The 23,214-nt window shown below is 40.8% G+C and overlaps 1 protein-coding gene across 1 annotated transcript; it reads right to left on the bottom strand.

The window, feature by feature from the left end:
* Positions 1-912: 912 nt before the first annotated feature.
* loxl4 (lysyl oxidase-like 4) lies at positions 913-22,385 on the bottom strand. Its single transcript, XM_079687298.1, has 14 exons — positions 21,964-22,385; positions 20,779-21,077; positions 20,487-20,701; positions 14,282-14,320; positions 13,718-13,931; positions 13,447-13,624; positions 9,019-9,173; positions 8,767-8,934; positions 8,202-8,364; positions 7,865-8,108; positions 6,672-6,787; positions 6,211-6,347; positions 3,497-3,608; positions 913-3,403 (listed from the first exon to the last, which is right to left on the bottom strand). Exons 1-14 carry the CDS (start codon positions 22,271-22,273, stop codon positions 3,333-3,335), a joined length of 2,421 nt encoding a protein of 806 aa, XP_079543424.1. The 5' UTR covers positions 22,274-22,385; the 3' UTR covers positions 913-3,332.
* Between the last annotated feature and the right edge of the window lie 829 nt (positions 22,386-23,214).

The raw sequence follows: 23,214 nt of genomic DNA, 5'->3' as shown, positions 1-23,214 counted from the left end.
TTGCCTCAAATTGTTTTCTTTGTCCTGTTCCGTTTTATCTTTATCTTTGGGAAGGGGTGATCCACACGTATCCCCGCTGTGCTGGAAATGTAATCAAGTTCTGACTCGGAACATCCCACTCTCTTAAAGCAAGGCCCAGACCGTATCTAGTGTCTGACACTAGGATTAGATCATTTTTGCTTTTTCCAAGTAGTGACAATATTTGAAGTCCACTATACTTGCTCACAGTATGTGTTCACGTGTGTTTACAGAAATACAGTATGCTGAAAGGGCATGAAAGGATGCTGAATGTGTGTGAGTACACTCTGTGAACCCAGGTGCTCTGCTTTCAAGTTTTCCTTTCCTGTTTGCCCAGCAGCTGTTTCATCCCAGCGAGCGACCACTTCACAGCTCCGCTGTTTTCTTTCTGGGTGGACTTGTCAGCTATGATCAAATCAGTCTTTTGTTAAGAGTACATTTCCTTTCCAGACATAGCTGATTACTCCACCTACTTTGATACGCTCAAATGTAGTCATTAATCCCTGGACACTTTTGTGTATTTTTCTTACTGAAATAGTTAGGCGATTTCTCGGTTCCCAGGAGGGGCAGTGTTTGCAAAGGATTTAGTCACAGACAATCTAACAGCTTTAAAGGGTTGTCTTTGGGCAGCTTAGGCATTTTAGGGGAAACCTTGTACAATAAAGTTCTAGTTTCCATCAAGCCTTTTTTAAATGTCTGAAAACCAAGATGGCTTGAGTGACCAGCATGACAGATCAGATGTTCACCCACAGAATGAATCATATGTATCGGAGCAGGTGGACTGAAAAGGATAATATCAGCTTCTGTATTCACAATTGAAGCCTCTTTTTATAAAAACATATTCTGCAGTGTCATGTTTTAGCATCAAGAAGGAGGCAGGAGGTAGACGACAGCTTAGTATGTGAAGAAGTTTAATTGATTCACAGTAATGATGAATGAAGAGATTGTGATTTGGTCTTTAACTGAAATTTGCTCCTGACTCAGCGAGTGTCTATCAAAAAGTTATCCTCCACAAACATGCAAGCACACATTACCTTCTGTAAGAGTCTATGCATCACAGCTAACAACCTGAATGACATCACATGACACTTTATTCTTTCTCTTAGATGAGGTTTAAGTCCCTGAGAGTACAGCTTTCTATGAATATGTTTGTAGATAAGTGTTGTATAGCTCAGACTCTCAGCTTTAAAGACAAAATAAAAGCACTACTGGCCATGAAAAACAATGTTCCAGTGCTATGCATATAGCATGGGTATAATACAGTAATATGATGAGAGCGGTGAATATGAACCAACTTAAAATATTGAATGGCATATCATTTTAAATAACACATAGAACAGACCATAATATGTCAATATAAACTGTACACACGCACAACATAACAGAAAAGCACATCAGCAAACACACAGACTTGTACGTCTTTATGCTTTCTTTAGCCTCTCAACCTGTTTTTTGTTACATGGAAGACCTTAGTAAAGGTTATTCTAAAAAGCCTTCTTTCTAAACCATCCATCAAGTCAAAATAATAAAGGCCCAGTGAGGGGGAAAACAATGTGCTAAAGAAATTAATCAAGTCTGCATTTGTTTTTATGAGTGACTTGTCCTTTCCACAACGAGTCCTGGTTGCTGGCCATTAGAAAATCATCTTAACATGTTTAACCACTAAGACAATAAGCCATACACATCAAACACAGTAATGGGGTAAAACAACATGATTAACACAAGTTTCATGTTGTAAAAAAGTGGAGTTGCATCATAGTTTGCTGAGGAGCTAAACCTTCAGCAAAGAAAGAATGTAGTATATTTTAGCAGGCCCAGCTTTAGTACAAAATATAGGGCCACTGTTTGCTGTGTTGTTTTTCCTCCCAGACAAACATGTTGTTCTCGGTGGGGAGCTGAGTATGCCAGATTGTGGTATTTGTATGACTGCCTACAAAAAGGCAGCTCTGCTAGTAAAAAGTGTCTGTCTGCACAAGTCTTTCTCCAAACTTCATCCCTTTCTCTCTTTCTCTCTCAATCTGTCTTACAATCACTGTGTCCCTCAGTGAATCTTTCAGAACTCTGAATCTTTCATGTAGTTTGTGTAAAGATTCTCGCTCTCTCTGTGATTACATAAGAAACTATTCCACCGTGTTTCTTTATAAAGCACATGCTATATCCCTAACCTTAACCGTAACCTTATGTCAAACCTAAACAGATGTAATTAAAAGGTTTTTTATATGCTCTCAAAACCCAGCCAGCCTGCCTGCCTGCCACAATACTGTGGTTTCGTCAGACCGGTTTCCCTCCCAGCGGTAAGGATGGGAGAGAAGAGACTCTACAGTTACAGTTGTTTAACTAAAATATAACATTTGTTTAATCTGCATCATGGGACAATAACAACATGGTTAATTAAATAAGGAAAACAAATCTGTTTTGTTAATTATGCGTAAACTAAAAATGTCTTTACTGAGCATGCTGTGTATGTGTGAAATCCGTGAATAAATAAAGTTTCGGTATAAATACATTGCATATGAAAACTAAAACAGAAACCTAATATTTCACTTTTTGAAATGTATAACACAATAAAGTCGTTTTGGTGGCAAAGCATCGGGGCAACACTAGAATACTGATGTTGAAACGATAAAGTGCTTTGTTCAATAAAAATCATTGGACAACCTCTTTGCTTCTAGATAAGAAGCAAACGTTGTAGCACTACTATACTTGTCTAAAACAATGATTTTGTTAAAGTCAAAGCAATTATAAAATACCTAATTAACTTTAAAAGAAAACTACCCAAGATGAATTTTAGGCCACTGTTGAAATGTAGTGAGGTTCTTGAAGGACATACAGTAATGTTAAGAGCACCAATATTGAAGTAATGTAAAGGCACAAGAGTTACAAAATTCAATACATTTGTTCTACATTGGATATGAGTTTTACCAACTGCACTGCCTTCTAAATTGTTTTTAAATAGTTTTTCCCACCAAACACCTTGAATAACTAGCTAAAGTCATCCACATTCACACAATTCTGTATAGTTTGAATCATTATCCAGTATTTTCTTACTTAACTAGAGTAAAATACATGTCGACCTGTTTGGCACCTTTTCCACACTTGTTGACAATGGAGTCTCTGCAATGGTTGCTGCTGTGATATGATGTGCTTATGAATATTTTCTCCACATCTGCCAAGGAGGTGAACAGCCGCCATGTTGTGTGTACACTGTTATTGTGGGTCCTGAAGTCCCAAGGGCTTAGGGCCATCGACCTCTGCCCACCCTGAGTAGACTCTGGGCCCCACTGGAAGGCCTCTGCTCCGGGCCCCTGGGACGGCTAAACAAAGTTGTTGGTGATTTGCTTCTGGTGCTCAAACAGGTCCTCAATCTCTGCGCTGTATGCATCGCCTTAAAAAGGGAAAAGGATATAAAATTCAGTGACCGAGGAGGGGTGGAATCAGGATGAAAAAACAAAAGAGGAAAAGGCTTTTCTGTGCTCACCTGCATGACATCCATACATGTACACTCTCTGGCCATCGTATTTGCACCGACATCTCATGACATTGTTCATAAAGTCAGACTCAGCCATGTCCATTGCAGGGTTCACTTCCACCTGCAAAACAATACCATCATACACAACCTCTGTTAAAAACGACACAATATCACATTATTTCTGACCTTATGACTTGCAGCTGCATACTTCATCATCACCAGAAACATTTATTAGAAAACAGGGAGAATTTATGACTTTGTTGTTCTCACTTTCATCTAATACTGTAACCGGAGCTGGCCAGGCACATGGTCAAACAAAAAATATGTCCCCTCTCGATACACACTGAGAAAGCCATTTGACATAAAGAGCAGTTGGATGTTAAATTGTAAGAGGGCCTGTTATTAAACAGCACTCTCGGCCGGTATTGTTTTTATAGTCAATCCCTTTTTCATCTATAAAAAGCTGGATGACTTTTCCATATAGTATTCCTATTTGGAGATATAAATACACTATGCATAAACTTCCTTCTCATTGACTTAACGTTGAATGAGTGTGCTTGGTAGCCTTCAGCTAAGCATATGCACTGAATGACATCTGGCATGAAACAATTGCTTTTACCGTGCGTAATTCTAATTACAGAATACACTGGTAGATGTTTAAGGGTAGCTCATCATAAAATACTTTATAACTTGAATGAAAACACGTAACAAAGAAACTTCTGCCCACAAAACACATAAGAAGCTGCATTAGAGGTTATGCAACTTTACAGCTATATTAGAGGTTATGCAACTTTACAGCTGAAGTTCATGGAATGCGGTTGCTACTCGCACCAACATACAGTAGGTATGCAATAATGACTGAATTTGCCTGAAATTAAAGTGTGCTGCAATAGAGTAGTTATGCACAAGCATGTTTATATGTCTGAGTGCTGGCATACACTGTACTAACAGTGTGTCATTTGCAGAACAGCTCCATATCTGCTGATACAACCATTCTCTTAATCTGGTCTGGTGATAATACTGTGAAGCCATTTACTCTAATAGCGGCTCTGTAAACTGCTACACCCACTTTAAGTACATGTTACAAACAGCTACAGGGAGAACCAACGCAAACTAAACTAAAAAAGGCAAACAACTTTTAAAAGTAAGTGAATGCACAAATGCTGTCTCTTAATTTTTCAGGGTAAATGACAGTGTAGGACCAGAGTGTACGAGGCTTTTGAAGAGGGCCCGTTCAGGGGCAGAATGTGTGGCTCAGTGAGAAAGTGGCAATAAAAATAAAAACAGAGCAGGAGGAATTCCTTGGTGCCAAATTAGCCGTTCCTAATGGAAGGGGGGACGAGCTGCTGTTTGACTAAAGGGAGGCAATAGTTAATTTGGGTAATTGGTGAGTTTTATTGGCAATGGGAGGTTCAAGGTTAGGCCTGCTGTATCTTTCTGTCGAGCCCAGGTTCAGAAAAGTCAGGCATTACCTGCACTTAACTGGACACATTTAAGAAAACGCAGTAGAGAGATTGACATGCAGTCAAATATATTTATCCTTTTTCAATTCTGCAGTAATGGTGAATAACTACTATAACTACCCGCTTGGCTTACTTTCCTCTTTTTTTCTCTCTTGTTCTTCAGTTACATTTGGTTATGTATTCTCAGTGCTTTTTCTCCTCAAATGACCTTGACCTTTTCGCCTTCAGTAGTTCTTCCAATTTTGTTCTTACATTTCTCTCAATTCCATTTCTGTCCTCTATCATTCATTCTTTCTTTACGCCTCCACATTGCGCTGCAGCATGTATGACTTTATAATTATACACTGCTCAACATGCTTGAAATACATCCAGTCAGCACATGCGTCTATACATATGCTTGTCACGTCTTTTGCGAGTACATTAAAAAAATCTGTCTTTAATAGAGAGTAGAGGAGTGTAATTACAAAGATTGAGAGTGACCTTTTAGACACACTTGGTGACAGCAGTAATTATCAGACAGTGAGTTGCACGGCAACCAATCTGCCACAGCTGGGAGGTAATTGGCAGCATGAGATCTGAGGACTGCTGCGTACATGGTGGGACCCGTGGTCTAAACTGGAAATGGAGGATAATGGTCCTTGATGTGTTTTATTTTTGTAGCCACAATGACTTGAGTGTTTAACCTGGGTCAGAATAATGAAAGACGGAGGAGTGGTTGAGGGGAAGATTATGAAGTGAGTGTTGGAAGGGTTTTACTGGAATAGACAGAAACACAAACCATTAAATGAGGAAGTCCACATATGATCCTGTAATACCTTTTTTTGTATTAACGAAATTAGAAACTTTAAGATACATTGATTACCTTAAATGTAAACTTAACTTTGTCCCTTAATGACAAACGTAACGGTAACGTTGCCAGGTCATGGTTTTACGGGGGTTTATGTGTTGGACTATTTCTTGGCTGGGTGTAGTCGGAGTCTTACAAAGTTTCCATGTAACCAATAGAGATTCCAGACTCCTTTCTGCACCTAAGCAGCCAAGAATGTGTTGTAGCTAATCTAAGCTAACTGGCTTCTGGTCGTAGTTTCATATTTACCATACAGACATAAGTGGCACAGATCTTCCCAGGTAACTCTTGGTAAAAGAGCATGATGAGCATACTTCCAAAATGGTAGAACTATGATGCCGTTTGATGTACGGGATATGAGAAAATGTACCCAAACTGCAAAAGGGGAAGTTAAATATAAAATGACTTCTGACCTGGAAGATGTAGTCTCCTGGCCGTACATCCGTCACATCAATCCACTGACAGTCGATATCATGGCGATATGTATCCCAACAGCCCACAGAGATACCCTGATCCCCCATGTTATAGCAGGAGAAGCGCTTCTGGACTCCTGAAACATTCACACACACACACACCCACAACATTATCAATCACAACAACAAAGCTCATTTACTGCTTGGCATTCCCTGTTATCTTTAAGAGTCTTTAGCTTCTTGAGTTGCAGCAGTCTACATATGAACTCCGCTTTCTCATACGAGCTATTTCATCCATGATATAACAAGTAAATGGAGAGTGAACAAACAACAACAGCAGCGATCTAACACATTAACCACAAAGTAAAAATCTAAATAGCTGCAGCTGAAATATTGATATTAATTTCCTGTCACTAATGGGAAACAGTGTTTTAGTGGGAGTCATGAATAGTGAATATTACCCTCAGGGCAATACGTGTCCTCCAGACAGAAACTGGCCTTGTGTCCCTCTGCGATCCTCGTGCCATTCAGAGTAAGCAGGTCGTAATGCGTGAACACCTCGATACTGTGGTAGTGCCTGGGACGACAGAAGGGGAAACTCCAGGTGAGAGTGTGTATATGTGTGTGTGTGTCTGTTAGTGTATGAGTGTGTGCATTTACGCTAGGTGAACACTGGCTCCCTTTGGCTTGTAGCCTAATGACCTCACTGCTCGAACATGAGCGTGGGTGTCACCGTAACACCTCTCACAGAAGCTTGTTTTAGTGCCGGCTTGGTTGAACTGTTTACTCGTTCTGAGTGAATGGAGGGCTTTGAAACACCCGTTCATAGCTCTGATGTGTTGTTGTTACAAACTGAAATGGACTTGACCGTGCGTGGGCTGCCCTGTCCTCTGTACTGTATTACATCCGACCTGTGTGACTGGATTGGTTCAGCAGTCATTTCCACAGACACGTGCTGCAGGGAGGCTAATCAATCCAGAGGGATGACACACTGTTTCAGGCCACCCATAACCTACTGGGACACATGTCACACAGCCAACACTGAGGGCTTCAAATGGCCCCTTCTTCTCTCATGACGACAGGCTTGAAGGTGCTCTCGTCACCTGACAAGAAACTAACTTACAGAGGTGAGCAAACTGAGAAGTAGAGTGGAATTTGTTACAAGTAGACCTGAGGACAATATTTAGTCTATGTAGAGCTAATGTACAAATTGCTGCTGTGGACCGTTGACAGACAAAGGCTCTTTTGTTGTAATGCCCCGTGTTGCACGCTACCCACAGCCCCCCTGTCAAACCATACGCACACTGGCATAGACATCACACTTCAGAATGTTTTTTTTCCTGGTAGCAATTGAGTGCAATTAAATTAAATATAACCCAAATTACTCAACAAGGAGGGAGCTATTTTCATTAATGCACGTAAAAGCAATTTTCTATGAGGAACAGGTGTTTGTCCGAATATCTTTTTAAAACCTCTTAAAACCACAGCTCACCTGAATCCCAGACACTAAACCACAGTTTCCCCCAAAAAAACACTTAGAATTACCACAGGGGCAACCACAACATCCCACTTATAGTAAGTATTTAAACAGTTCTTTCCATTGCAACAACCTAAGCGATGTTACTCCTCCCTAAACTCCTGAAAGATGCTATACCTGTGACACTGGTGCCATGTCCAGCTCTCTCTTGTTGCTTTGGGTCTGAAATCGGACCGACCCATGTTCATGATGCGGGAGGAGAACCGCAACAGGCGGCGGTGGCCATAAGGCCAGTTCATCCTGGCAGCGGACGAGGACAGACAGTTCTCCTCATTGGCACAGGTCAGCAGGTGGAGGGGTCGGTCTTCCAGGTAGGCTGTCTCCTGGACCAGCTGGGCATCCAGAACAAGGTCAGGCGCCGCTGAAGAAGGTCAGATGGGAGAGGTTATGTTAGGATTCAAACTGATTTAGAGTGATTGGAGAAGATGTGAGCTACAAAGAAGGCTGTACTTACTGTCTGAACAGCTGACCCCAGCGGCCTTCGTCCCACCTCCTCGAGGACAGTGGAGATTGTTGTTGCGCCGGCACTGTTGAATTGAAAGCTCCGTGCCCACACAGTGAGTTCCACTGAGAATCAAATCACTGGCATTCGAGTGACCGGGCCGGTACCAGGTATCCTGTAAAAGGAAGGGGGCGGGGTCAAAGGACAAAGCAAACCTGTCAGGTTTTCTATCAATAAGTAGGATCATAGCACATTGTCCAACACAGTAAATACAGGGGCTGGGACTATGGATTGGCCTCTCATCCATTCGTTGTTTTTTCATCAATAACCCAAACACCGCAGATGGGATTTTGACAAATCTTGGACGAATGATGCCTCTTAACACTAATCTGGCTTTTTTAAAAACATACTAATTGGTTTAGAAGTGGGAGTGTTACATTTTTTGTTCATTCAGGACAACATGCCCATTATTTTAGAGACTTCGACAAAAGTTTTTCAAGATTACGAATAAAGGCAGAGAACAAAATGACATGATTGTTAACACCTTATGGATGTAATTGGTCAGGAAGGTTGTTACCTGATGAGCACTGGCAGCGAAACCCAGGCCGAGCTGTCTGCATGTCACCATGGCTTCATTGATGCCCCAGTTCTCACTACAGACAGAGCCCCAACGCTTACGACCCCCAACATCCATTAACACCTCAACGCGGCCTTCTGATGGGACTCTGCCACCAACAACTCGCACCTGGAAATGAAAGGGATTCAGTTGTTAGTGTGCAATCAGTGAAAGCTCATACATTTTTGTCTGGTTTTAGAGTTGTTTTTATACCGTGTTCTCCATTCCGGTCTTAGGGATGTTACAGCGTACTGAGGCATCCTGGGTGTGTTTGAATGTCCACGGTTGAACTTCCTGGAAGTAGCAGTCTAGGATGGAGCGCTCACTCCCCATACACTGTACACTGTTCAAATGGATAGGTCCGGTACCTGAAGAGGGAGGAGGACATAAGGTAGATTTAAAGACTATGCTGACAAAAATAAGGCAGGAATATATGGGAGCCAGAGGAGCATAGACATAACTGAAGGGCAGTATTTATCGTGCACTGTTTGGGGCCAGCAAACGCAGACACAGAGGCATTACCAGACTTTATCACGAAAAGGAGCTCTCACACATTCAATGCTCTTGATTCTCTTCAAGTAATTATGTTTTGCTATTTTCCAACAAACCAACAACGATAAGTTCCTATCTGTCGTGACAAGATGCTTTTCAGGCCAAGCGTTGGCAACACCACAAACATCTGCTTTAGGGATCTGCCCCACCTCATTACCACTATTCTGTTGCTTTTGGCACAACAACAAGAACATTGTGTGTAGTCCACCACCCTGGGTGAACAAACAAGAGCAACTCTGTGGGTACAAAATAAAAGACTATCACAATATCTGTTTATGGTTTTAAACCAGATGATCTCTAAATAACATAGAAGATGTTGGGAATAAATCTTAAGATAAAGATTTTGTGAAAACAAACAGCTGCTGCCACAATGACTGCCGTGTGTGAAAACACAGAGCAAACACTGGCAACAGTGTTTTCTTAAAACAAAAGACACAAACGGCAAACTTTGAAATGAGGCAGCATTGAAATAAACACAACCAAAACCACTAAAACCGGGGGAAAAAGAGAGAAACCAAGAAAGAAGGGCGTGTAGAAAGATAACTTGAATGGTATGGAGCAGATTGCAGGCTAACCCCCTCATCTGTCTCTGTGTTGGTTTTGGTAGATTGTAGGCCTGCTTCCACACTGGTCGCACTGCGTGGGTTCAGACTTATGAAAGGAAGCATCAAAACCACTTCCGCCGCTATCTACAGTGTAAAGGCCACAAACTAGATCCAAAGACAAACATGGGGCCCGGACGAGGGATCCTCAAAATGAACAGTGACACGCTGTATTTAAACCTTAGTTTGGGAAATCCACAAAAACCAAAAATAAATTTCAAGAAACTGGCCACACACACTTTACATGCAGAAGTATACACAGGCAGTCAGGTTGTTTTACTTCCTTTTGTAATATAGTACTCTAAATGTATATGGACTTCCCAGGCAAAATTACACGGTAACGTTACAATGTTGGTTAAGAAAAGAAAATAGAAACATTTTTCCTGTAATTGAACTTACTGATGGTGATAATACATGTAATGATGATGGGAGTTAGATGCTTAGCAGATGGAGTTTTAACAGAGCTTAGAATATTTTCTTCACTTTCATTCTGCCGGACATCAATTCAACAAATGCTCAAATCAACTTCAACATAAAACGGCAAGGATCGACAGAAGATACAGCTATGAGAGCAGAATTCAGGAATGATATAAATGTGGAGGCTTAAATGTAGTATTTAAAATAAACAGGTTGATCTTGATTACCATATAATAAGAATTGGCATTGGATAGATTAGAAAACATACTTGGAAACATGGAAACACAGTCAACTTGGTCAGATTCTTTTTCAGAATAGCTTAAATAGTTGGTTAGCGGTTACAAGGGAAACCCTGTTCTTCACCTCTCTGAAATTATATTCTGTTTTAGGCACATTAATGTAGTGCGTGTAGTGTTTCTTTTCATGGAACATCTCTTTCTCTGCGTTTCTTTGCCAATTGCTAAAATAATGTTTCTAAATAGATCTGACTGACTATGCGTTTTTAGATGCTAAAAGCCAAGAACCATCAACATACTGTATGTTTAAGCTTGGTTGCAAATCATAAGGTATTATAATTATATAAATTATAATTATGTAAATTAAATTACAACTTTACTCATCTCAGAGGGGGATGTTCTGTGCGGTGTGAAATAGAAAGTGGTACAACCAGTCTGATTAGTGAGACCACATTAAAGCCAATCTCTGACTGGCCGACCTCTCTCTCAAGCCAAACAGCCAGTCGACTACAACCTTTATGATCATAATAAATTATCCAATACTCTCCTTTAGCATCTTCGGTTTCAATTTCTCTCACGTGCTGACATAAAGCATGTTTATTTGAATGTATTTAGAGTTATGTGAAGTATAAACGTTTGACACAAAATGTTTATGCTCTATCAGAAAGGATGGTTTAAAGAGAAATGAACTGTATGCAAAACTTTTACAAAACCACATTTGATATCACTCTTTCAGAGAGTCTCTCTCAGAGAGGGTTTGTTCTATCAAAGAGTCTATATTAGGCCTCAACGACATATACCCCTGTGTTTATGTGGCCTTCAAGCACATGGAAAATTATATGTCAGTAAAATGTCTAAAAGGCTGCATGTTATAGAAAGGAAGCTATGAGAGCACTTTGAAATCCAATCGTTGTGCATGGCAGTGTATATGTAGGACAGACAGACAGATGGAAAGGGAGAGTACTTTGCTGTACGTGTGTGAATGCACGTGTGTGTGGGCTTCAGAGAGGAGAGTATGTACCTGAAAGTGTGTTTATGGGGTCTATTTTAATTTTGCAAGCACAACAACCAACGGTTACTCTTAGTGCAAAGACTGTGTTGCCTTCTCAAAGCACTCCTTCTATTTTGGTTCATGTATGTGCAGCGGTGGAGGGCTGTGTGATGGCGAATGATCACAGGGTCCGTCATGTCCCAGGTATCATCGCTCCAACAGCTGAACCTATAACAGTGTGTAGAGGTGTGCTTGGTTATTTTGTAGAGGCCTGGTGTCATTTGAATGTAATTTAATCAAGGTAAACACAGTGCACTCTGTGTGTAATGGCACTCTGCTCTGGCAGAGCACTTCTCAATTTGGACTTATTAGCATAGTTGTCCTAATGCCTTCAGATAAATGCAAGAATTGTATTAAGTTTAGAAGCTTTTTCATACAGTTTAGATTAATGGGAGGGGGGGGATTTACTGGCGTTCTACCTTTTACCCACGCAAAACCTTGTTTTTGACTGCAGATTTGAATGCATCTACTGGTCGGAGAGTGTTTGAAACTACTATTCTATTCTATTTTTTGTGCATTTGCACTTACATTTTGTTTGATGTTGAACAAATCTGGCAGCTGAGTGATGTTATATGTGTAAAACGTTCCAACAATGTCCCAAGAATTTCTTAGTTAGGACCTTGCACTGGGCCTTACAATACCACACAAAGGACATAGCCAATTTCAAGTTGAAGAAAATATGAGAGAGAGAGTAAACCTGGCTTTTTAAAACCAGAACCACATCTTAATGTATGAATCTGAGACTAATTGTATTAAACACAGCCATGCAAAATACCCATGCTAGTACCTGCATATACACACATATAGCTAAATGGTTGGATCAGTGAAAAAATGTTATACCTCTGCCTAAGATTTCTGGAACCAAGATGAACCTGAATTCTGGCCCAACAACTGAAAGTGTTGATTGAATCCAGACGACAAGGGGTGTGAAGCCTTTTCAAAGTATCTTCAAAGGAGCCAACGTAACCAGATTTAAGTTCTGTCAGGCTCATCAAAAAGAAAAGCAGTTTAAATGACATCATCTACAGAAAACCCAATTGAAGAGGTTTGAAGGTAACAGGGAGTTCTTCAAAAATACTCTACTGTATGTATGATTAACTGAACAGCTAAACCAGCAGACTGTCGTCCCACATTTCATCTTGATCAGCTTGATTAGAGACTACACCCCAGACTGAGGCATGGAGAAACCGTTCTCACATCTCGTAAGGGTGGGGACACCACTGGCGCAGCTGGATAGAGACTGAATCCGTACATCACCAAAGCCGTAAAATTGAAAATGAAGGGAAAAGACCACAGCACCTCAGTGAGTAAATGAAAAGATTGCTTGAAGCTAGCAAGATTATGTCTGTGGCTAACGTTACCAAATGCCAACGTAAACATCCATGGCTTATAGTATTACATTTTCTGTGTGAAAGTATGTGTGTGTGAGTGGTGTTTGGGCAGCTGTTAGCCCTGGCACGGGACTTGTTTAATCACAGCTGGAGATACTGCAATCAACACGTTTTACAGCTTCAAGAGGTAACATACAGACTCAGACAGACGGGCAAACACTCATGCCCATGCATTATCTTATCAGTCAGCGCAGACGGGTGCGGCGTCTAAGATAAGCAAAAGACTGGAAAAGTCTCCCTGTCTTCTCTGGAATACCATGACGCGTGATAAACACATTCAAACATTCAAATTGCATACTCAAAACAACTAGATTGAATGTGGACTTCTCTAGATTTCCAGTCTCAGTTAAGTGGAAGCCTTTTTTCTGATCAGGAGCAGTTCTCTTGCTTACCTTGACCCATAAAGGCTCCATTCAGGGCATCCTTGGCAGTACCAAAGCCGAGTTCTCTGCATACCACACTGGCTGCAGGTCTGTCCCACATGTGGTCCACGATGGTCCCCCATTTTCCATCTCTTAGTACCTCCACACGACCCTCACCCAGTCTGGGGCCAGCCTTCAGACGCACCGGCTGTACAGGGCAGAAAACCGAAGAGTTTAACTTGTAACTCAGCTTAGTGCAGTTCATTAAAACACTGTGTATTCATCCCTGTATCAATCTTACCACAGCTGGATAGGGGGCCTGGGGTCTTCCAGAGGAAATGCGAGCAAACTGAGGTCCTGCCACACACTTGACAACTGCATGCCTCCCGTTCTTACAAGGAGTGGGACTCCGGGCGATTGACAGCTGAGCGAGGCACTCTGACAGGGAGTTCTCAAACCCCTGACAGTGAACTTTCTCTATCCAGAATCCCTTCTTCTTTGACATGATGCTCAATCTAGAAAGAAGAAAACAGTTCTTGTCATATATTCTTAAAGCCACTGATAACGTGGTATACATCTTTAGTATTTCTCAAATACATTAAATATGCACTAAAATAGCAATGATGAAAGTGACAGATACAAAATATTCTTAAATATTGTTTATGAAGGGTTTGACAATTAAAATATACTGAAAACTAAATTTGGTTATTAGGACTGTGTGGTTTTGTTTATCAGATTTGATTGAAACTCTTAAACAGGTTTTCAAGCCTTTAAAGAAGTTCAACTTCTGACGTCTGCGAGTATATTTCAATGAGTGAGATCAAAGATAGCTATCAATCATGACAAATTGTTGTAATTGTATTACCTTGTAGAAGGATCTGAAACCTTGGTATCCCATATTTTCCTATAAAAAATACAAAGAACAATGTTAGTTTTATCAGGTCTGTATATTCCCTGAGGTTAGCAGCATACACACAGAGACACACCACCCTGTGAGGTGACCTGGGTCACCAATTTCTCATGTGGCGGGGTAGTGACTGAACAATATACTGTAGCATCTGTTGTTTGTTTTATATGTAACCTGGCCACACAGGAGGGATTTCTGCCACAGTTAGTAGCGGCACAAACACTTACCGACTTACTAGAAAAGTATTCTTACTGAGGTACATGGTTTTGACCAAAGTATTTACGGCTCAGACTTGATCAAAAGATGAATCATACAGTTCTATGTATATCTTCCATGTATAAAACCGGAATGAGCTCTGCTTGCGGCTTTGTGGTGATTCTAAAGTTATACATACATTAATGCAGATTACTGATTTAGTTTAAGGAAGAAATGCAATGTTCTTGTTCTCCTCCAGTAACTTTTATTCCTGTCTATCTGTTTTGCTTTATAGGTTTAGTAAGATATGTTTCCATCTGGAATGTGGTTTACTGTTTTAATGTTTAAAGTTAGGCAACAGTCTTTTCTTGTCATCAACATACGGATAAGTGTTCAACAGGAATGTGTTGCTGGGTGTGTTTTATCTTAATTACACACCTTTACGTTACATTAAATGCACTTTCCTTTTAAACCAACATAGACACTTTGAATACAAGTCTTTAGCATTCCGTGTTGCAATAAAGCAGAGATGTGTACATAACTACAGGAGTTACTGTAGGAACTAAAAAAAGATTATTTTTTTTTCAAACACAAGATATTTTTAACTTAGTTGTTAACCTCCAAAGCCACACGCAGTCCAAACAATCATGACATTGAACATCAGTGATGTACAACATTTCTGGGAAAACAGGGTTTGACCAAGCACGATATACAAACAAAAACTCTGGCAGTGCGCTGCATGTCAGAGAAATGACAGAACCAAGTAGAGACTCATGAACCAAGTATGCTGGCTGACTCGGGAGAGCGGTGGAGAGGAAAGCCTGCTGTTCTGCTGGCAGACACGCAGAGCAGACATGCCACACAGACCATGCCAGGACATCCTCTAACCACTGCAAAGTGCATGCACCATCACATCAATTACTTTAAAATACTCATACACACGCTACAGCCTGCTGATATTAGAAAGAGACTATATCGTCCATTCTGGTGGTGCGATTGGCAAACAAAATAATGTTCATTATACATTAGGTAATTAAGAGACTAACATTGTTATATACATTATTTATTTTATAAGATAATCTGACCATCTAAAAGATTTAGGGTCGAGTGTCTCGTTATCAGTTTACAACCCACTTTGCTAAAATGTTAACACTTACATCTACAGTAGCATTAATCAGAGTGAGCTGGTGAGGCGTAGCTTCATTAAAACACCACATATTTTGTAAGTGTAATCTCTTTAGAGCTGTATATTAGCATGGCATCACAGGTGTGGGAGGCTAAATTAGTTTCTACTTTGTGGCTACTGACACAGCACTTCATTAAAAATACTCCAATGGTGGTTTTAATGGCATTCACTTATATAGAAACAAACCTGACCATGGATATTTGTATAAACGGACAGGTAGATAAATATTTGAATTTCTGACAAGAACTCCGGAGATTCCCAAAAATGTTAAGCAAAAAACCTCAAAAACAAACTGAGGATGCTCGAATAAAGAGAAGCATTGTCTTTGAAACGATGTTATGTTGAAGGTTGTGTGAAGTCATGGAATGCTGACAACCTGTTTCTTCAGGTTGTAAGTAGTCAATGGGGCAGAAGACACCAAAAATGTTAGCATTCTAAAAAATATGCAAACTTCAATTTTAGCAATCATTTATCAAAATGAGGTGTTTTGCAAATGACAGATGCCATTTTAAAACAACACTCATTAAATGCTCGTTTCTCAGGCCCATTTAAAGCACAGAGTGCAGCTCTGAGGTAAGCTTACATTATGAAGTGAACATCTGTAAATGAAATCTCAACTGCTTGAAAAGCATTGCTACCTTTCCAATATCTATCAAACATTTGACTTGATGAGGCAGAAACTCCACTATTTGTAAAACACATTCAGTGCTCTGAATAAAGCCGCTTGTGCGTACAGGAGACCTCCTCTAATTGGCGACTGACACATTGTATAGAATTTAACACTTCTTCTTTACATTTTCTTGAATTACACTTGTAAAATATCTTAAATGTGTCTATCATGTGGCTCTGCAGTAACATCGGGTATAGAGAGTTAGGACCATGAACACACACAGACATACTCCCTTGAGGCAACATGTCTGTGACATGTTTGTGACCTCACCACAGACCAATCAGCTAACCACTTTCCCTCTTAAGAAACCAACAGGACTACTACACAGGATTTAAACGATGTCTTCAGGTCTTTCATTTCACTGAATTAAGAACTGTTTGTAAATGCTGAATTTCATCCGATAAAATAAGTATGTTTTAAATTGTGAAATAATAGTTAGCATGAGCAGTATGACAGCATTTTTCTACATGCTGTGTGCTGATGAAATGAACAGGTGGACTCAGTTTTAAGGTTTTTTCTACCTACATATCATTCATCACCTTAAAGCCACTAAGCAGTGTTAAAAACACCATTTAAAAAATGTAGGGGAACTGTTGAGCTGTTTTTCATGCTGCATAAATAGTATCTTAATGCAGCATAAAAACTAGAAAAACTTTTAGGTGGTCCGGACATTTTTATAAAGTAAGAGTAAAATCCTTAATTAATGTATAATCCTTTGGTTTAATATTTTCTTTATATCTTACTATTTATTGAAGTGAAATTTGAAGCGTTGACCATTTGATTCCCTATACTTTAAGTACTCAAATATATTACCATTAAACCTTGGGTTCATAATGCATATTCAGCTCATAATAAGCATCTGACAGTGGACCTAACAATCACCAACATCTAAATTAAAGGGCCAAGATCAAACATATTTTATATTGTTTAGAGATCACAGTTGTTAAAATCAAATATTAGATTTTATTATGAAATTAAGTTTGAAAAGGTTCTTGCATTTCAAATCATAATTCCATATTTACATGCAGCCAGAAGCAGCTGTGAAAAATCACAATCCTTCAACTCAGTTTTGAAAGCCAGCTTCCAGTCTGTTCACAAAATAACAACTGACATGCACGCATTCATAAATTAAAAGATGGTTAAATAAATGAGAGAGAAGGTCACTGAGGAAGATCACACAGACATCAGACAGGAAAGCCAGACTCAGTCCCTCAAAATGTCACACAAAAGCCTGAAAATTATACCCTCATCAAGAACATTTCAGCTGAAACATAATTAAAAATAAAATGCAGGTTTAGTCCCCAAATCACTATGGTGACAGAGGAAGACAGACAGCTGCTGACACAGCGGGCCGTGCTGCAAACTGCAGCTGTAATTGAACATATTTCACACGAGCAAGCGAAAATCTGGTTTGTCTGACTGCTGCTCCTGTGCTTTTTCTCAATCTCTTTCTCTTGTTACTCTCTTCCTCCTCAATCGCCAACTATGTCTTACTCTCTCTCACACACAGCTATAATTGGGGGTGTTTTTTTTCACCCTCAGCAGAAACCCCGGAGAGCCTTGGTCCTGACCAACCTGTAATTACAGCATCTTCAGAGTCTCATCCAAGAGACACAGCGAGCCGAGAGACATGGCATGGCCCGGGTTTCTAAGAATGGCCTGACAGACTTGGAGCAAGGTGGAGAAACTGGGGGGGTGTGTCACTGGCTACATTTGGTCAAACCATGCAATACAATCCTAAACTTTCCTGCTGCTATTTAAGTCGAAGATGTTACATGGAAACTGAACATGAAATAGCCTAACACCCAATTGTTTCCCCATGACTCCTCTTACATTTTGTACAGTAATTATGGTTACAGTGGCAATTTAGTCAGAGGGCAATCCTTACAATTACCCAAAAGTAAATGCTGAGACGGCATTACCTGTATATCAACAATTTTGTTCTGGTTATAACTGTTTCTTGTAAGTAAACATCCAAATACAATAACAACGATAAGGTTTCACCCTGAAAACCAAATATTGCAAAAGTGTTTAACTGTTGCAAAAATAACACATTACTGGCAGCTAAGACATTGAGGCATATGTACACTTTGTGGTCAAAAACACATTTTGGGAGAGAACAAACAAAGTACAGGTACAGATTTAGAAACAAACACATCACTGAGGCTACAGAAAAACACCAGGTCCTACCCAGGACAGGTCGACCAACCTGTATCAAGTCCGGACCGCTTTCATGCCAGAGCCTTAGAATTTACACGCACAATAAAAAAAATCAACATAATGGCATCCACCAAAACCTCACACTGTGCATTGAGAAGCAGATATGTTGGATAAGCAGTATAGTACATTTTGTTGTGGCTTAGGTCAGAGCCTTAAATAGCTCATGGAGTGCTATTGTTTAAGTTTCTTTCTCTTGACCTCAGAGGGAGACTTAAAAACAACACCCTGGAACCGCCACTGAGCAGATTCCCTGCAGGCTTCAGTCCAAGCCCTTCAAGCTACAGCAGCTTCGTCCTCCTCTGTCATATCTCTTTTCTTGGTGAACAGCCAAATCTCTTATGTGGCAGCGATACAAATATACCCATCTAATTCCTCACTCAACTCCTACTTGTTCTTCTCATCTCCCATGCTTTGCATTAAGTGGCAAATCTTTACTGCGATGGGAAATCGAACTGAGGCATAAAAAGCATCACACCTGCAATGCGGGGAAACTCTAATAAATGATCATGTACAGAGACACGGCCAGGCTGTTTGACGACAGCTCATTCTGAGGACCTTTTATTACTGGAGATATGATGCCTGATGATGCCTTTTTCCAACAATAGAATCCAGTTAAAGCATCACTGTGTTCCCAATAAAAGAGTCAGGAGGACATAGCTTAATTCAAGGGCAATGCAGAACAACTTTCAGTGAGTGTGTGTGCTCCAATATAATAGGTATGTTGGGAAAGTCAACAAACGTTAAAATAGTCTATATAACAATTGAGTTACCCCATCAACAGTTATAGCTTTAGAAGGAAGAGGAATCTTGCACATACAGTACAGAGCAGATGTTGTGGTCTGTCCAATGTTGAGTCAGAATAGGCTTGGCCAAGAGAGGAAAGGAATAGCTAAAGTATGAATAACCTAGCCGGTAGCTCTCCTGGAACTACATCCAACCGGGTCCCCCTTCCACTGACAACGGCAATTAGTCAGTGACTATTTATTCTTAAAAAAGTAATGTCGTAATACTCTGTGTGGTCCTCCTGTGCTTAAAGAAAACTTGTAGCTGGAACCAGTAGTTGGTTATCTTAGCTTAGCATAAAGACTGCAAACGAGGAGCTAGCCTGGCTCCATCCAAAGGTTTAAAAAAGATTGGAAAAAACCACCTGTAAATGTTGTGCTTTTTTAACAGATTAAAACCCCTGCCCTAGCATACATAGATACACACACACACACACACACACACACACACACACTGGCATCCTGTCACACTCGCTGTTAAAGTGGGATGTAAAAGTGAAGAGATGCATGGCTGACTCAAGCCTGCAGAGGCTGCCCTGTCAATAAGACAAGTCGCCTCACAAAGACCCTCATCCTGCTCTCCAATAGCCACCTCTGTCCCACACATGGTATTGATGGGACAGTTAAAGCACAATCAGCAGTGATATTACACCTCAGCATGGGAATCTAAAAGTTAGAGTGGGGCTGTTTGTCTGAGAGCTGCAAGCTGAAGATAGCATCAGAGAGAGAGTGAGAGAGGTGAGCATAGGTGCTTTGCCTAGAGAGAGGTGCAGAGAAAGGGCAGAAGAGAGGGGACAGAGATTCCTTCATCATCATCTAGGCTGAGGAAGGGAGGGGGGAGTAATGGGGGACACACGGCAGAAGTGGCTGGGGGAGTAAGATAAGCCCAACAAAAGGCCTTTACTCAAAGTGGCTTTAAACAGGATGTCAGTGTTGCTTTTTTATTCTTCAGTATGAGTTTTTATTCACTTAACAATGAGAGGAATGACAAAACATGTTGTCCTTCCGAACTACAGTCAACAGCCCACTGTAATGTAATATAATAACTTGAGTTCGTAAATGTGAAATGTGTTGCTCTCGGTGCCACTAGCAGGAAAGATTAACACTCACTTGTATGTTTTGACATTGTGCTGAGTAGCCTCTGGAAAGCCAAGCATCCCACACACAACTCGGCTGCTGTTGAGAGTCCAACCCAGGTCGCAAACCTGCCTCCATCTCCCAGCATGCTTCACTTCCACCGCACCTTCTGTGATAAGGCTCTTTCTCTTTGTAGCCATGAGAATGGGACGAAGACGGACCTCCTCGATTCGCACCTTACTAGGAACCTTGGGGAAGATGAAAATGTAATGTTACATACCTTTCTAAGATTAGCATAGACATTTCCAGAAGTAAACTCCTTTACCGGGGGGTGTCTTTGGAACCGGGGAATCTCTTGTTGTTGATGTCCGTTTCCATAATAGCCATATCCTGGATGCCTGCGGGTAACCACATTTCCCTGCCACTGAGCTGCATGGCCGCCGTTGGGCCTGCTGAAGGTGGTGTGGCCTCTACTGGCTGTCTGATCCGGCCTGCGCTCAGTGTTGCACACCACCCCCAAGTCTTCCGTGTGTTTACAGTCATTCACGCCCCAGCCGTTGTGTTTGCAGTCCTTTATGGACTTCTCTGAGCCGTCACAGTGTACATTATCCATCCATATTGGGCCTTGTGAAAATAAAAACACTTCATTACGTCATAGTCATAGTGACTTTCATTGATTGTTCAATAGACAAACTGTGCATTGCATCTACACAAGGGACCCAAATCAGTTCCTAAACACCTAACACTTGACTTTTACTGGCGCTGTGATTTAGGGTTGCACCTTAGCGGCGTGTTTAGCGGTGGATACACAGTATTTTACAAGGCAGGTTGCTGTAGATCCTGCCCCTTGAATCTACTCAACCTTCTCTTTAATTTGGATTTAAAAGCTGCAGTAAAGAATGTCCATAAACCACAGCAAGTGTTGCACAACTCTGGCAAGTGAATGCTATTATTATTCTAAAACAAATGCCCTATCTTGGCCCATATATTTGCTCTGCCAGCCTGCCAGGCGACCTGTAGACTCCAATCCCACAACAAGTTATCTTCGTCACTTTATGATGTTAGTTATTTTGGATGCCTTAATTGGTGGTCCTTTCATGTAGCCATGCATTTAGAGTTGTGTGGAGGAAGCACACAAGAGACAGGTTTTCAATGAACTGTTCCAATATGGCCGCCTGCTGAGTGTCAATCTAATAAATGACAATGATTATCTAATGGGCCTTTTTAAGAGCAGACATTTTGACTCATTATTGCGTGAATAGCACAGGTGTAAATAATATAACTAAGTTTAGCTTTTTTCGATTCAGTCAGTGAGTTATGCAGTCCTTTTAATATAATTATTACACCTGTGTTTTCACTGCTATCATGTCAAAGGCGGCCTATCATAGTTGGTCACTCACAAGTCAAGTCTGGCCAATGACAAAAAACTGACAATGTAACTTTTTTCAGGAAAATGTCTCACTTCCAAAATTGCTAAATGGTTGTAATTTGTTACAGGAAGTGCTCTCACCGGCTCCTTCTCCATACTGTGCGCTGTGTGCCCACGTCACACCGTTCTGGAAACCCAGCTCTTTGCACACCACGTTGGCCAACTTGATGTCCACTTCATCATCGCAGACAGTCCCCCAGGTGTTGTTGTGCAGCACCTCCACGCGCCCTTCGTGGGGTTCTCGCGCAAAGTTGCCTGCCAAACGCACCTTGGCGACGGATGCGCGAGGAGCCCTGTGCTGATTGGACGAGCTCCGCCGAGGTTCAGCGCGAGCGGGAGAAGAGAGGGACAGCAGGAGGAGGAAGAAGCTCAACCAGAGGGTGCGGGTCATCGTGACTGAGAGGAGGGGGTCTGCAGGTACAAAACGTTACACTACATGATTCAATGTGCTCTTCTTTTTACGCTTAATCAGACGATGTTTCAGGTTATATTCATTTGGCTTCTGTTAAATTTACCAGTGGAGTAATATAACTGGCTAGTCAATTAGGCAGTCAATTTAAAGCTACGGGCTGATTTCCCCATAATGAGAAACATCTGTCATCACTTTTAGATGACATATTACATCTTGAAACTCAAACCACAGTGTATAAAGAGTAATTCCCTAACACAAGTCAAACAGTCAGCCTGTAGAAACCCCTCAGAGGCCTGGTTATTAAATGGACCAACGGTGACATCCTCTGGACAAAATAATTCAGGTAAACTAGGCCTACTATAAAGTATTCTGATACAGCCAATAAATAAAACGGGATCTCAGTCAAAGAGATAAAGCCAGACTTGTGTTGTAGTTTGTAGTAATCATCAATTTTGCCAAAACACATAAAATGACTAGGCCTACTTTTCACTCATGTCAAACATTGGCATATAATTAAAGACCAACTAACGCATTTTTGTATTGCAATTTACGTGAATAAACATCCCTGAAGGCGTACTAACAGACTGAAAGAAACACGAGACAGGTTTTAACTGGAGGCTAACAAGTGTCACAGCCAAACAAGAACGCAGCGGTGGAGACAGACACACTGAAACATTAAATCACTGCATGCCACAGAACAACACTGAGCACGAAATACACCAAATCTGCTTAAATAAATAAATATAAAGGAACGAACCATCAACAAACAAACAGACTTTACAGGCATGGAAACAGTAAATCATAGGGAAAACAGCAGCTTAATCCTAACACTGCACTGTTTGTCTCTGTTTATGCTTATTTCATAGGAACCACCTAGAAACAACACATTCTTCTTAATGTTTGAACATTGGCAGTTATAT

This window comes from Notothenia rossii (assembly GCF_949606895.1).
Source record: "Notothenia rossii genome assembly, chromosome: 6".
NCBI classification, from domain to species: Eukaryota; Metazoa; Chordata; class Actinopteri; order Perciformes; family Nototheniidae; genus Notothenia; species Notothenia rossii.
Note: the sequence above shows the minus strand (reverse complement) of the source record. Positions and strands in the feature narration are given on the sequence as shown.

What these genes read in the sequence shown, in the direction of transcription:
- loxl4 (XM_079687298.1), bottom strand. Translation starts at nt 22,273, where the DNA reads ATGACCCGCACCCTCTGGTTGAGCTTCTTCCTCCTCCTGCTGTCCCTC. An exon ending in AGGCCCCCTATCCAGCTGTG is followed by an intron (nt 13,625 to 13,717) that starts GTAAGATTGATA and finishes TGCCCTGTACAG; the next exon opens with CCGGTGCGTCTGAAGGCTGG. An exon ending in CAGGAGACTACATCTTCCAG is followed by an intron (nt 3,609 to 6,210) that starts GTCAGAAGTCAT and finishes ATTGTTTTGCAG; the next exon opens with GTGGAAGTGAACCCTGCAAT.